Source organism: Eurosta solidaginis, chromosome 1 (assembly GCF_040869045.1).
Source record: "Eurosta solidaginis isolate ZX-2024a chromosome 1, ASM4086904v1, whole genome shotgun sequence".
In the NCBI taxonomy this organism is placed as follows: domain Eukaryota; kingdom Metazoa; phylum Arthropoda; class Insecta; order Diptera; family Tephritidae; genus Eurosta; species Eurosta solidaginis.
In genome coordinates, this window is record NC_090319.1 from 11,658,209 (window position 1) to 11,672,691 (window position 14,483).

General features: G+C 34.5%; 1 protein-coding gene across 1 annotated transcript in view; it reads left to right on the forward strand.

Annotated features, from left to right (window-relative positions):
- Window positions 1-5,586: 5,586 nt before the first annotated feature.
- LOC137249085 (sorbitol dehydrogenase-like) overlaps window positions 5,587-14,483 on the forward strand; it is a 30,738-nt gene continuing 21,841 nt past the window's right edge. Inside the window, exon 1 of the mRNA XM_067780261.1 lies at window positions 5,587-5,742. Coding sequence (XP_067636362.1) covers window positions 5,689-5,742 — 54 coding nt within the window. The 5' untranslated portion in view covers window positions 5,587-5,688. The remainder of the gene's footprint in view (window positions 5,743-14,483) is intronic.

The window sequence follows — 14,483 nt, forward strand, 5'->3', positions numbered from 1 at the left end:
ATATAAGAGAAAGTGGTGTTAGTTACACTATTTATAACTCAAGAACGGATGAACAGATTTGGCTGAAAATTGGTGGAGGGGTAGCTTAGAACCAGGAAACGGACATAGGATACTTTTTATCCCGTTCTGGATAGGGTCTTGAGATCACAACGTGGACCTGGGTAATCCTGGGATATGTTTGTAAAATGTGGGCATCAAATGGAAGCTGTTTATGGGTACTTTGATACGGGGTTTTTCGTACCCGTGGGTGACTAGGGTCTCGAGATTGAGGCCAAAACGTGGACCCTGATACCCCTAGAAAGCGTTTATACAAGAAGGATAACAAATTAAAGCTGTTAATGAGTGCTTTAGTACAGGGTAATTTTCATATCTGTTTGTGACTAGGGTCTTGAGATATAGGCCAAAACGTGGACCAGGGTAACACTAGGATGTGTTTTTACATTATGGGTATCAAATTGAAGCTGTTTATGAGTGCTTTAGTGCAGGGTAGTTTTCATACCTATAGGTGACTAGGGTCTCGATATAGGCCAAAACATGGACCAGGGTAACACTAGGATGTGTTTTTACATTATGGGTATCAAATTGAAGCTGTAGATGTGTGCTTTAGTACAGAGTAACTTATACCGCTGGGTGACTAGGGTCTCGAGATATAGGCCAAAACGTGGACCCGGATACCCCTGGAATGTGTGTGTAATATGGATATCAAATGAAAGCTGTTGCTCAGAGCTTTAAAGTAATTTTCATTGTGATATTCGATTTAGTGGCATCAACCTGGCAAAACTGATAAATATGCATGCGAAGCCGAAAAAAAGCATGACTTGATAATACCCACATACCTATTTACATACGTCCTATTCGATTTGTCTGAAATTTTGTATATAAATTTGCTTATATTAGTATTGTAACGAATGTTAGCAGCACTGAGCGATGCTATCGTCTCTAAGCCGATGCTAACCAGCGACGTGAATGCACATCAATAATTCAATCATTATGTATCTACATAAACGAATAAATAATTGCGTCTACACATATGTACGTATACGAACATCGGAGCGGCAATTCACAAATACATGCATATATCTTATCTGAGTTGTCACAAGAGAGAGCAATAATTTGTGCACGTAGTTGTGGCTGGAGATTTTGTAGCCGAACTAACTAGTAACTTCTGGAAATCGAAGAGCCTAGAAGTATGCAGCGTAAACTATAAAAGCGGGGCAGGCGAGTAAGAAGCAATTCAGTTTGATTTGAGATTTGGATTAAGCGCTATCTAGCGAGCTATAGCAGTATTATTTTGAATAGTAGAGTTTCATTTGAGCTGTCGGTCAGTTTCATTTAAGCAAGCTATTGGTTGTGAAGTATCAGTGTTATTGTGAAGTACTTTAATAAAGGCCATTTCGCATTATTGAATAGTGGAGTTATTTATTCAACAGTTTAGCGATACGAACGTTAGTAGAAGGTTGAAAATAAGAGGAATTGCAGTAAATTCGTTACAATTGGTGTCAGAAGTGGGATTGTTGAGTAAATTCCAGAGGACTACAAGGACATGGCAAAGTTCAGTGAATTGAAGATCCAGCAATTGAAGAAGGAGTTGGAGAACCGTGGATTGAATACAACCGGCAATAAGATCGAACTTCAAGCACGGCTACGAGAGGTAATGGAGTTGGAAGGAATTGATGTGGACGAGTATGTCTTTTATCCCGATGTGGAAGAGCCAACGACTAAATTGGAAGAGAAGATAGAGACTCCGAATGTAGACACTAACGCGATACTAGCAGTGCTGAAGCAAATGTCGTCACAAATATCAACCGATATGTCAACACAGCTCGAATCGCAAGAGACACGTATAACATCCAAGATGGAAGCACAGGAGGCACGTATTTCAGAAATGTCATCGCAAATGTCATCTCAACTGGAAGAGCAGAAGACATATATGGCATCCCAGCTGGAAGCACATGAGACACGTATTTCAGAAATGTCGACACAGATTACATCAAAGACGGAAACACAACTGAAAGAGCAAGAGGCGCGTATATCATCAAAACTCGAAGCGCGTATAGACGAGAAAATAACGCAGTTTGAAGAAAAATTTGAGGCAGAGGTGGATGCTTTGAGGGGTCGTATGCAGGAATTGCAACTTAATCGTCCAGCAGTTTCAGCGAGTAATCCAAAGGTAAAAACACCATCCTTTGACGGTTCTGTTCCTTTCCAGATCTTTAAGCTACAGTTTGAGAAGACCGCAGCAGTGAACAACTGGAATGTGGAAGATAAAGTTGCCGCACTCTTCGTAGCATTGAAAGGACCAGCTGCCGAAATCTTACAGACTATTCCAGAGTACGAACGGAACAGTTATGACGCATTGATGGCTGCTGTAGAACGGCGATACGGAAGCGAACACAGGAAACAGATATACCAAATGGAGTTGCTGAACCGCTTCCAGAAGCCTGGTGAAACATTGCAAGAGTTTGCGTCGGATATTGAAAGGCTAGCACATTTAGCGAATGTGGACGCATCCGTGGAGTACACTGAAAGGGTAAAGATTCAGAGCTTTATAAATGGCATACGGGACGTCGAAACAAAGCGTGCTACATACGCAAACCCAAAGCCAACATTCGCAGAAACGGTGTCACAAGCTCTGATTCAGGAAACAGCGTCGCTTCTGTGTAAGCCAGTTTTCAAAGCATGCCGTGTGGAGGTAGAAAGACCAGATTGGGTAGACACAATTTTGGAAGCACTGAAGGGATCACAACAGAAAAATGCCGAAGTTATTAAATGTTTCAAGTGCGGCAACCCAGGTCTCATTGCACGTCATTGCGATCTTGGTCCTAATAGTTCCAACAATGTGGGTGGCCGTAAACGCAAAGCTGGCGGAAATGAGCAAGAGCGTGTCGGATGTAAAGAACGAAAACTTGTCCCGGCCATTGAATGTCCTGTGATATCTGTGTCGCAAATTGGTAGAAAATCGAGCAGTCTTACCGTCAGAGGGAATGTGGATGGCAACGAACGAATACTGACTGTAGATACGGGCGCATCTCATTCCTTGATCCGATCTGACTTGGTCAACAGGAGAGTAAAACCGTTACCTGGAGCAAAGTTGCGTACGGTCACTGGCGAGTATAACCAAGTTCAGGGAGAAGTGATATGTGAAGTATTGATTGGGAAGGTCATGGTTCTACACAAATTTGTTGTGGCGGAGATTGTTGATGAAGTTATATTGGGAGTGGATTTCTTGGTTGACCATGACATCAAGATCGATATGCAGAGAAGGGTGATGCGTTATGAGAACCAAGATGTGCCACTTAACTTTAGTTTGGAAAAAGGGTTCAGCAGTAATCGGGTACTGGTGGAGAAGACTCGACGAAGGCTACGAAATTCAAAGGTAAAGGTTGATGGAACAAATGGGCCAAACAAATCAAAACCGAAGGTACCTGTGAGAGAAACACTGGCATTGAAAAGCCCTAACGGACGTACTAAAACGAAGAAAGAATGCAAGGGTGGTTTCAAGCCAAGGCACACTACTGTTGTGAAGCGTCGGAACGATACTGATTATGCAAAGCAAATCCGTCCAGCGCAAGCTCTGCGAAGTAGTTCTTCATTGGCCGAGCAACAGAGTGCGAGGGAACGATCGAGGATAATGAGTAGTAAGATGAAACACAGGTACGACAAGGAAAATAATTCGCAAGGTTTCCGGGAGGGAAATTTGGTACTGTTATACAACCCTCACCGGCGGAAAGGTGTTCCATCCAAATTTCGGTGCAGTTGGGAAGGCCCGTACAAGGTTGTGAAGAAGATAAGTGATATCATCTACCGCATACAAGCAATTGGGAAATCACGAAATAGAAGAGTGGTACATTTGGCGATGCTAGCAGCGTTTAGATTGAGAGATTTGTCTGATCGGGACGATCAGACTTAGGTGGAGGGCAGTGTAACGAATGTTAGCAGCACTGAGCGATGCTATCGTCTCTAAGCCGATGCTAACCAGCGACGTGAATGCACATCAATAATTCAATCATTATGTATCTACATAAACGAATAAATAATTGCGTCTACACATATGTACGTATACGAACATCGGAGCGGCAATTCACCAATACATGCATATATCTTATCTGAGTTGTCACAAGAGAGAGCAATAATTTGTGCACGTAGTTGTGGCTGGAGATTTTGTAGCCGAACTAACTAGTAACTTCTGGAAATCGAAGAGCCTAGAAGTATGCAGCGTAAACTATAAAAGCGGGGCAGGCGAGTAAGAAGCAATTCAGTTTGATTTGAGATTTGGATTAAGCGCTATCTAGTGAGCTATAGCAGTATTATTTTGAATAGTAGAGTTTCATTTGAGCTGTCGGTCAGTTTCATTTAAGCAAGCTATTGGTTGTGAAGTATCAGTGTTATTGTGAAGTACTTTAATAAAGGCCATTTCTCATTATTGAATAGTGGAGTTATTTATTCAACAGTTTAGCGATACGAACGTTAGTAGAAGGTTGAAAATAAGAGGAATTGCAGTAAATTCGTTACAGTATTTACGACCCTTTTTTCGAGGAAGCAGACCAGTGAGAGAAGAGAAAAGAGGGAAGGATAAGGAGACTGAGAAAGAGATATAGTGAGACGCAAATAGAGATAGATGAAGCGAAAAAGACGAAGGGAGGAGTGAGTAAAATGATTAAGAAGAAGTGAAGAGGGGAGGGCAGAGTTAGAGAGAAAAAGCTTATTAAAATGTATGCAGGTAGACCAAATTTAGGGCAGAACAACGTCTGACGGGTCTGCTAGTACATATATAAACGAAAGTACTAAACCCACGGGAACTTATCACACGCTAGAACTTTCAATCCCGTCACTCCGAATCCCACAATCCCGAAAACAGGTCCATGTTCAAAATCCTAAGCAGTTGCCGCTGCAAAAAGTGCGCTGGCTTTCCAACCCAAAGACCAGGGGATGTATTCAGTGAGTGTCAGTTTTGAAATGTACATTTTTCTTTCATACAAATTACATGAAGAAAAATGTACATTTTAAAACTCACACTTACTGAATCTACCCCCTGGAACAAGTCACATCAAAAAATATTTGAGACGAGTGTTTCTAAAGAGGATCGGTAGTAGTTTGGCTTCTCAATCAAAATGCATCTTACCTTAGCAGATTTTATTCGAAGCCTTTATGAAACATATAGATTAAAACAGAACACAACAAATCTAAGTAAATTTAAATCTCAAGATTGCACTTTTCCAATATTTGTTTGCATATCTGGGAGTTGATGCAGTGTGAGTTTTAAAATGTACACTTTTCTTTCCTACAATTTATATGACGTGAAGTGTACATTTCAAATCTCACAGAATTCAGCCCCTGGTTTGAATAAAATTCAGCGCACGATGTTGGATCAAAAATCTTATGTGACGGGGCTTTAAAGCGCTGTTAGTACAAGTTTAGCTAGCAAGTTGCTAGTGGCAACTGCCCCTCTCGTCGGCATTCCAGGACGGCCCCGGAATTGAGAAAAATATTTCGAGATTGAATGCACTTCGTACACAACCCACACCGGTGAAAATTATACATATTTACATATTCCAACTTTGCTACTTGGTGATGTTACACATTGATTAATCCATTTCAGTTCGTGATGAGCATTGCATAAAAATAGTCAATTTTTGGAACACTTCGTCCAGTCAAGTGTGTCATAGCTAGTATAATCTAAATAAAAAAATGGCAAAAGACAATCTAACAGCAGTATTGTATGGCATTGAGGATTTGCGGCTGGTGAGTTTTTAAACAAAAAATTTACCGCAAATAAATGGGACTTCAAATTGAAAAATGAAATTTAAAGTAGAAGGCATGTATCAAACGAAGTCAAGTCACAATGGTGAAGCATTTTTCCATATACATAGATATGTTGCTGTTCGAATGGTTTTGTTTTTGTATTCAATAATCGAATGTACCTAAATTAAAATTTTTCCTATCACACTTATCAATCACTACAATCACAAACATTTTGTAGGCTGTCTTGTTTTGATTTCGAATTCAAAACTTATTGCGAGAATTTTCTATTAGCAATATAGGAGTATTACATACATATATGCATATTTATACTCAGTTGAGCAGAGCAGTTTGATTGGATAACGGTTGGTTGTACAGGTATAAAGGAATCGAGATAGATATAGACTTCCATATATCAAAATCATCAGGATCGAAAAAAAATTTGATTGAGCCATGTCCGTCCGTCCGTCCGTCCGTGTGTCCATTAACACGATAACTTGAGTAAATTTTGAGGTATCTTGATGAAATTTGGTACGTAGGTTTGGTAGTTAACCAAATATATAAATATTTATTTTTTAAAAATATTATGTTATGTATTTTTTGAGTTTAAATATTTTCCAACTAATTAGAATTTTCTTTTTTTGAAATTATTCAAAAATTTTAAGTTAACACGAAAACTCAATTAAAAATTATTTTAAAAATTAAAGTTATGAATACAAAGTAGTTAACACTATATTTACTCCCCCTCCAAGAAAATGTAAAACAAACAAATTATTAATTAATATTAAATGTAACCTTTTTTTGTTTTTTGTTGTTTAATGTATTTGTATTTGTATTTAAATTAGTGTTAATAAGTATGTTTGCTGGTTTAAGTAAATCAATTAAAATATTTTTAATAGTATTTTTGTATTGAATTGTAAATGATTTATGTTTCTTAGAAATAACTTTAAAAGGTCCTTCATAAGATGATTCTAAATTAGATTTACGAAGAACTTTAACAAAAACATACTCACAATTTTCTAATTGTTTAAGAACGAAAAAATTTTCTTTGTTATGATGAAAAACTTTAGAACGAACAAGCGAAAAATATTCTCTTATTTTATGAAGAGCGTCATTAGAAAAATCACGTTCTTTATTACTATTTGAAATAATTAATTCACCAGGTATTCTAAGTGTTTGGCCATAAACAAGTTCAGCAGATGAACATTTTAAATCTTCTTTAATAGAAGTTCGTAAACCAAATAGAATGAATGGTAAAATGTCAGACCAATGAACCGAGTCGTTTGATGCTATAATTGCTGCTTTTAAAGTTCGATTAAATCTCTCTATCATGCCATTTGCTTGGGGATGGTAAGGAGTTGTATGAATTTTATGAGAACCTAAAAGTTTGGCGGCCACCGTGGTGTGATGGTAGCGTGCTCCGCCTATCACACCGTATGCCCTGGGTTCAACTCCCGGGCAAAGCAACATCAAAATTTTAGAAATAAGATTTTTCAATTCGAAGAACATTTTTCTAAGCGGGGTCGCCCCTCGGCAGTGTCTGGCAAGCGCTCCGATTGTATTTCTGCCATGAAAAGCTCTCAGTGAAAACTCATCTGCCTTGCAGATGCCGTTCGGAGTCGGCATAAAACATGTAGGTCCCGTCCGGCCAATTTGTAGGGAAAAATCAAGAGGAGCACGACGCAAATTGGAAGAGAAGCTCGGCCTTAGATCTCTTCGGAGGTTATCGCGCCTTACATTTATTTTTTTTTTTTTTAAAGTTTAGTTAATTCCGTAAAAAAATTTTGAAGTTAATTGTGAACCTTGATCTACTGTAATATATAATGGTATACCAAATCGTGGTATATAATTTTGAATAAAAGTTTTTACTATGGTATTTGTTGAAATATATTTAAGCGGATAAGCTTCAGGCCAACGTGAAAATCTATCAATAATTGTTAAAATATAAGAATTTTCATTTGAAACTGGAAGAGGTCTAACAACATCGATATGAATATGTTCAAAACGACCTGATGGTATTTGAATTTTTTGAATAGGAGATTTAGTATGTCTTGAAATTTTGGATTTTTGACAATTGATGCAAGATGAAGTTCAATCGTTAATTTCTTTACGCATGTTAGGCCAATAATATTTATTTTGAATTAATTTTCTAGTTGTTCTTATACTTGGATGAGATAATGAGTGAATTTTGTCAAATATAATTCTTCTCATAGAATGTGGAACATAAGGTCGAAAAGGTTGTAGAGAAACATCACACCATATGTTTAAATTAATAACTGGAATATGAATTTCTTTTAAATTATTTTTAGAATTTGGATCAGAAATGGTTTTTTGTAAAAATGTATCAGTTTGCTGTTCTTTATATAAAGTTTCTAAATTTATATCTTGAGTTGAAATTGCATTTATTTCTGGAATACGGGAAAGTGTATCGGCAACTATGTTGTCTTTTCCATGTATATATTGAATATCATTTGTAAATTGAGCAATATATTCAAGATGACGTAGTTGACGAGGAGATCTATCTACTTTAGAATATAGAACATGAATTAAAGGTTTATGATCAGTATAAATTGTAAAAGTTCTACCTTCAAGAAAATTTTAAAAATTTTTAATTGAATTATAAATTGCCAAAAGTTCACGATCATATGATGAATATTTAGTTTCTGTTGTAGTTAATTTTCTTGAAAAATAAGCTAAGGGTTCTAGTATATTATTGCTAATTTGTTGAAGAACTGCTCCAATAGCAATATTTGATGCATCTACTGCTAATGATAAAGTACCATTTTTGTCGAAATATGTAAGTAAAGTATTTTTAGCAAAAAGTTTTTTAACATTTTCGAAATCTGTTGTGGTTTCATTTGGCCAATTTAATTGTTTGAGTTTGTTTTTAATTGCATGTGTTAACATTTCATGCAGAGGACTAAGTTCTGTTGCTAACATTTTAATATATCTGTGATAGTAATTTATCATACCTAAACATTTTTGTAACTTATTTATAGAAATTGGTTTTTCAAAATTTGTTATAATTTCAATTGGAATTTGGTGGTAAGCACGCACAAGATCAATTTTGGAAAAAAATTGTTTGTTTTTTAAATCAATTGTTAAATCGTGAATATGTGGTAAAGGATACCGATCTGGTGTAGTAATAAAATTAAGTCTTCGATAGTCTCCGCAAGGTCTCCAATCATTTGGTTCTTTTTTAGGAACGAGATGAAGTGGAGATGCAATAGGAGAATTTGAGGGTCTGCATATACCAGTTTTAACTAAAAATTCAAATTCAGCTTTAGCAATTTTAAGTTTGATTGGATCAAGACGTCTGGGTTTCGAAAATGGTAAAATACATTTTGTTTCTATCCTGTGAACCGTATGGGGTTTAACTTTTTTAGTATAATCTGGTTCACAGGTAATAGATGGAAATTCATTAAGTAATTTTGAAAACTTATTTTCGACAATAGGAATTTTGAGTGAGAAAATATCAGAAAATCCAGAAGATCCAGAAACTTTAATTTTTGTAGTAGAATCCATTATTTCTTTATTTTTAATATTGACAATAATTCCGAATTTTTCTAAAAAGTTTGCTCCTAAAATTGGTGTATCAATGTTCGCAATAATGAATGGAAATTCAAAATCTCTTCTTAAACCTAAATCAATTTTAAGTAGTTTTGTATCGAAAGTTTCAATTGAAGAACCGTTTGCTCCAGTCAAAGTAAGATCCGAATTTCTTTTATATATCTTTTATATTTCTTTTTAACAACTGATACAACTGCGCCGGCATCGATAAGAAAATTAAGTTTATTGAATTTATCAAATATGAATAGGCGACGAGTAGGTTTAATAATAGTTCCATTATCCGTCACCGTCATAATGGATCTTTTCAGTTTAAATTTTGTTCGTAATTTGAATTATGATTTAGATTAAAGTTGCATGGGGGTACACATTTAAGAGCGTTATTCTTAAATTTTTTGTGATACCAACAAATATTTGTTTGTGAATTAAAATTACGATTGTTTGAAAAATTTCTTGATCTTGAAAAATTTTGAGATTTAGATCTATTTCTATCTTTAGATCTTGAACGGATTTGTAATTGATTAATATCATTAGAAATTTTATTTAAATTTTGATAAATAGCCGTAGTTAATTCAGTTAAATTTTTAACGCATTGTTCTAAAATATTATTATTTATACTTGAGACTACAGGAGATTTGGAAGAATGAGGTTTGTTGATTAAATCTAAAAGTGTGTCTGTTAAAATGATAATTTCATCTCTGTTTTGATTATTATAGGAAGTCAAATGAATTTGTATTTCTTGTGGTAAATTACGAATCCATAATTTAAAGAGTAATTCTTGGCTAACTATATAGTCAGAACCTATAAGTGATTTCATAAATCTGAAAAATTCAGATGGTGAACGATCACCAAATTCAGTTTTTGAAAATAATTGTTCTAATCGTTTTTCTTCGCTAAGAGAAAATCTTTCACCTAAAATTTTTTTGATTATATAATATTTATTGAAAAGGGGAGGAGGGTTAATAACGTCAAAAATTTTTGAAATAGTATCTCGTTGAAGGGTAAATAGAACATTTTGAAATTTTAAATTATCATCAGTTATATTATTAAATTCAAATTGTCCTTCAACAAGTAAAAACCAGGCATCAGGACAATCTTGCCAAAATTGTGGTAATTTAATAGATTTAGTAGAAGGAAAATTTGTAAAGTTATCTTGTGTTGAAGTATCTTGTGTTGTATTAGAGATGTTGTTTTGTGTTGTATTAATGTTAGAATTTTGAGTTGTATTGTGAGTCATTGTGTTATTTTTATAGTTGTTATTTTGATTTTCTGAATTTGTAAAATTACGAGTTGGTATTGGTGAACGTAGAACCATATGAAAACAAATTTAAATGAAAAATTTGAAAATAAGAAAATATTTAAGAATTTTTTGGAAAGGGAGTTAACAATTTAAATACAATATTTAATTTTATATAAAAAATAAGTAAATTTAAATAACTTATATTAAAATTTTTAAGATATAAAAATAATCTTAAAATAAATTTGAAATTTTAATTTAATATTAAAATAAAAATTGTATTTAGAAAAAGTTAAAATTATTTGAAATTTATATTTACGATTTATTACTATGGAAGAGTTGATTGATAAATTTAAATATGCAATGGCTTTAAAATATAATGATGCTCTTATTTGTGTAGAGGGCGTTAAAGATCATGAATGGTTCCAATAAACGGTACACTATATGACGATGTTGCTTGTTGAATGCTAAAATACTTGGATATACGAATGAAATGTAGGGAGAGGCTAGTGGTATTATTTTGTAGATGAAACTTCCTGAGTAGGAGTTTGAAACAGTGGCAGTATTGTTTTGATCTGGCATTTATTTTTAAAAGTGAGTTTTAGCGTATTTACACTTCTCGTTTTAAGCGTTTTATATTGCGTAATTTAAAAATATGTTGCAATGTGTTGCGAAAAATCATTCAAAAATTTAATTTTTTTAATTATTTCACAATTTTTTTGTTGCATTTTTAACTATTTTATTATTTCTCTCAAAGTTTTAACAATTAATTAAGTTATTTTTGTTTAGTTCCAGTGGCTGTTGCTTTTGATTTCTTCTATATCACATAACGGCACTCATCCTGTTCGATATTTGTTTTAATTGTTGATTTCTTCTCACTAGCATTAACAGATGTACCGCACAAATGTTGAGGGTAGATGGATGCGTATTTTATCCTGTTAATTTCGGTTATTGATTTTTTATTTAAATTTTAATGGTTGTTCTTGTTGTATGAAAATGCACTGAATATACTTTTAAAATTTATATTAAACTGCATTCAAGGATGTGATGATTCGGAGCAGGACCCTGTGCACATTTTCTGAAACCGGTAGATAGTTTGTAATTGGTCCAGGTAACTTTAAACAAATTTTCTTTGGTAGCACGTCACTTAGTTGCACTTTTATTTGCGGTATTGTATTGGTCAGTTTTGCGATACGTAAAGCGTCACATTCAGTAATTGTATTACATATAGACTTATATAAAAATTTAGGTCCGTTGGTAGAATCGCCAATATATTTGGTAGTTAACCAAATATATAAATATTTATTTTTAAAAATATTATGTTATGTATTTTTTGAGTTTAAATATTTTCCAACTAATTAGAATTTTCTTTTTTTGAAGTTATTCAAAAATTTTAAGTTAATACGAAAACTCAATTAAAAATTATTTTAAAAATTAAAGTAAAGAATACAAAGTAGTTAACACTATAGTAGGTTCCTGAGCACTCATCTCAGATTGCTATTTAAAATGAACGATATCGGACTATAACCACGCCCACTTTTTCGATATCGAAAATTTCGAAAAACCGAAAAAGTGCGATAATTCATTACCAAAGACAGATAAAGCGATGAAACTTGTTAGGTGAGTTGAACGTATGACGCAGAATAGAAAATTAGTAAAACTTTGGACAACGGGCGTGGCACCGCCCACTTTTAAAAGAAGGTAATTTAAAATTTTGCAATCTGTAATTTGGCAGTCGTTGAAGCTATCATGATGAAATTCGACAGGAACATTACTCCTATTACTATATGTACGCTTAATAAAAATTAGCAAAATCGGAGAAGGACCACGCCCACTTTTAAACAAAATTTTTTTTAAAGTAAAATTTTAACAAAAAATTTAATATCTTTACAGTATATAAGTAAATTATGTCAACATTCAACTACAGTAATGATATGGTGCATCAAAATACAAAAATAAAAGAAAATTTCAAAATGGGCGTGGCTCCGCCCTTTTTCATTTAATTTGTCTAGGATACTTTTAATGCCATAAGACGAACAAAAATTTACCAATCCTTTTGAAATTTGGTAGGGGCATAGATTTTATCGCGTTGCCTGTTTTCTGTGAAAGTGGGCGAAATCGGTTAAAGCCACGCCCAGTTTTTATACACAGTCGTCCGTCTGCCCTTCTGCATGGCCGTTAACACGATAACTTGAGCAAAAATCGACATATCTTTACTGAACTTAGTTCACGTACTTATCTAAACTCACTTTATCTTGGTATAAAAAATTAACGAAATGCGACTATGACCACGCCCCCTTTTTCGATATCGAAAATTACGAAAACTGAAAAAAAATGCCATAATTCTATACCAAATACGAAAAAAGGGACGAAACATGGTAATTGGATTGGTTTATTGACGCGAAATATAACTTTAGAAAAAACTTTGTAAAATGGTTGTGACACCTACCATATTAAGTAGAAGAAAATGAAAAAGTTCTGCAGGGCGAAATCAAAAGCCCTTGGAATCATGGCAGGAATACTGTTCGTGGTGTTACATATATAATTAAATTAGCGGTACCCGACAGATGATGTTCTGGGTCACCCTCTTCCACATTTTGGTCGATATCTGGAAAACGCCTTCACATATACAACTAAGAGCCACTCCCTTTTAAATCCCCCATTAATACCTTTAATTTGATACCAATATCGTACAAACACATTCTAGAGTCACCCTTGGTCCACCTTTATGGCGATATCTCGAAAAGGCGTCCACCTATAGAACTTAGCCCCACGCCCTTTTAAAATACTCATTAACACCTTTCATTTGACACCCATATTGTACAAACGCTTTCTAGAGTCACCCCTGGTCCACCTTTATGGCGATATCTCGAGAAGGCGACCACATATACAACTACCACCACTCCCTTTTAAAACCCTCATTAATACCTTTAATTTGATACCCATATCGTACAAACACATTCTAGAGTCACCCTTGGTCCACCTTTATGGCGATATCTCGGAAAGGCGTCCACCTATAGAACTTAGCCCCACGCCCTTTTAAAATACTCATTAACACCTTTCATTTGATACCCATATCGTACAAACATATTCTAGAGTCACCCCTGGTCCACCTTTATGGCGATATCTCGAAAAGGCTACCACCTATACAACTACCACCACTCCCTTTTAAAACCCTCATTAATACCCTTAATTTGATACCCATATCGTACAAACAAATTCTAGGGTCACCCCTGGTCCACCTTATGGAGATATCTCGGAACGCCGTCCACCTATGGAACTAAGGATTACTCCCTTTTAAAATACTCATTAACACCTTTCATTTCATACCCATATCGTATAAACAAATTCTAGAGTCAACCCTGATGCACCTTTATGGCGATATCCCTAAATGGCGTCCACCTATAGAACTATGGCCCACTCCCTCATAAAATACTCTTTAATGCCTTTCATTTGATACACATGTCATACAAACACATTCCAGGGTTACCCTCTGTTCATTTTCCTACATGGTTATTTTCCCTTATGTTGTCACCATAGCTCTCAACTGAGTATGTAATGCTCGGTTACACCCGAACTTAACCTTCCTTACTTGTTCTAATAGCATTCCGCGACAATGTCATCTTAAATTGGTTTTGAGTTCGATTGTGATAAAAACTGTCCGGCCACATTAGCTATAGGTATAGGCGGCTAGATTCATTCTGCTGAGAAATTGGGTGAAATCGTTTGACGACTATAGTTTATGATTAAATCCATTTTATAAATATTTATATTTACATATATATTTTTAAATGTTTATTCAACAAAGTTTATTTACTTTAATAAAATTTTCTTTTTTTGATTAATTCAAAAATCTTCACTTAAAAAAAAGGTAACTTAATTATTTAAAAAAAAATTTATATATTACAAGTAAGAAACAAGTTAAAGTATTAACATAAAT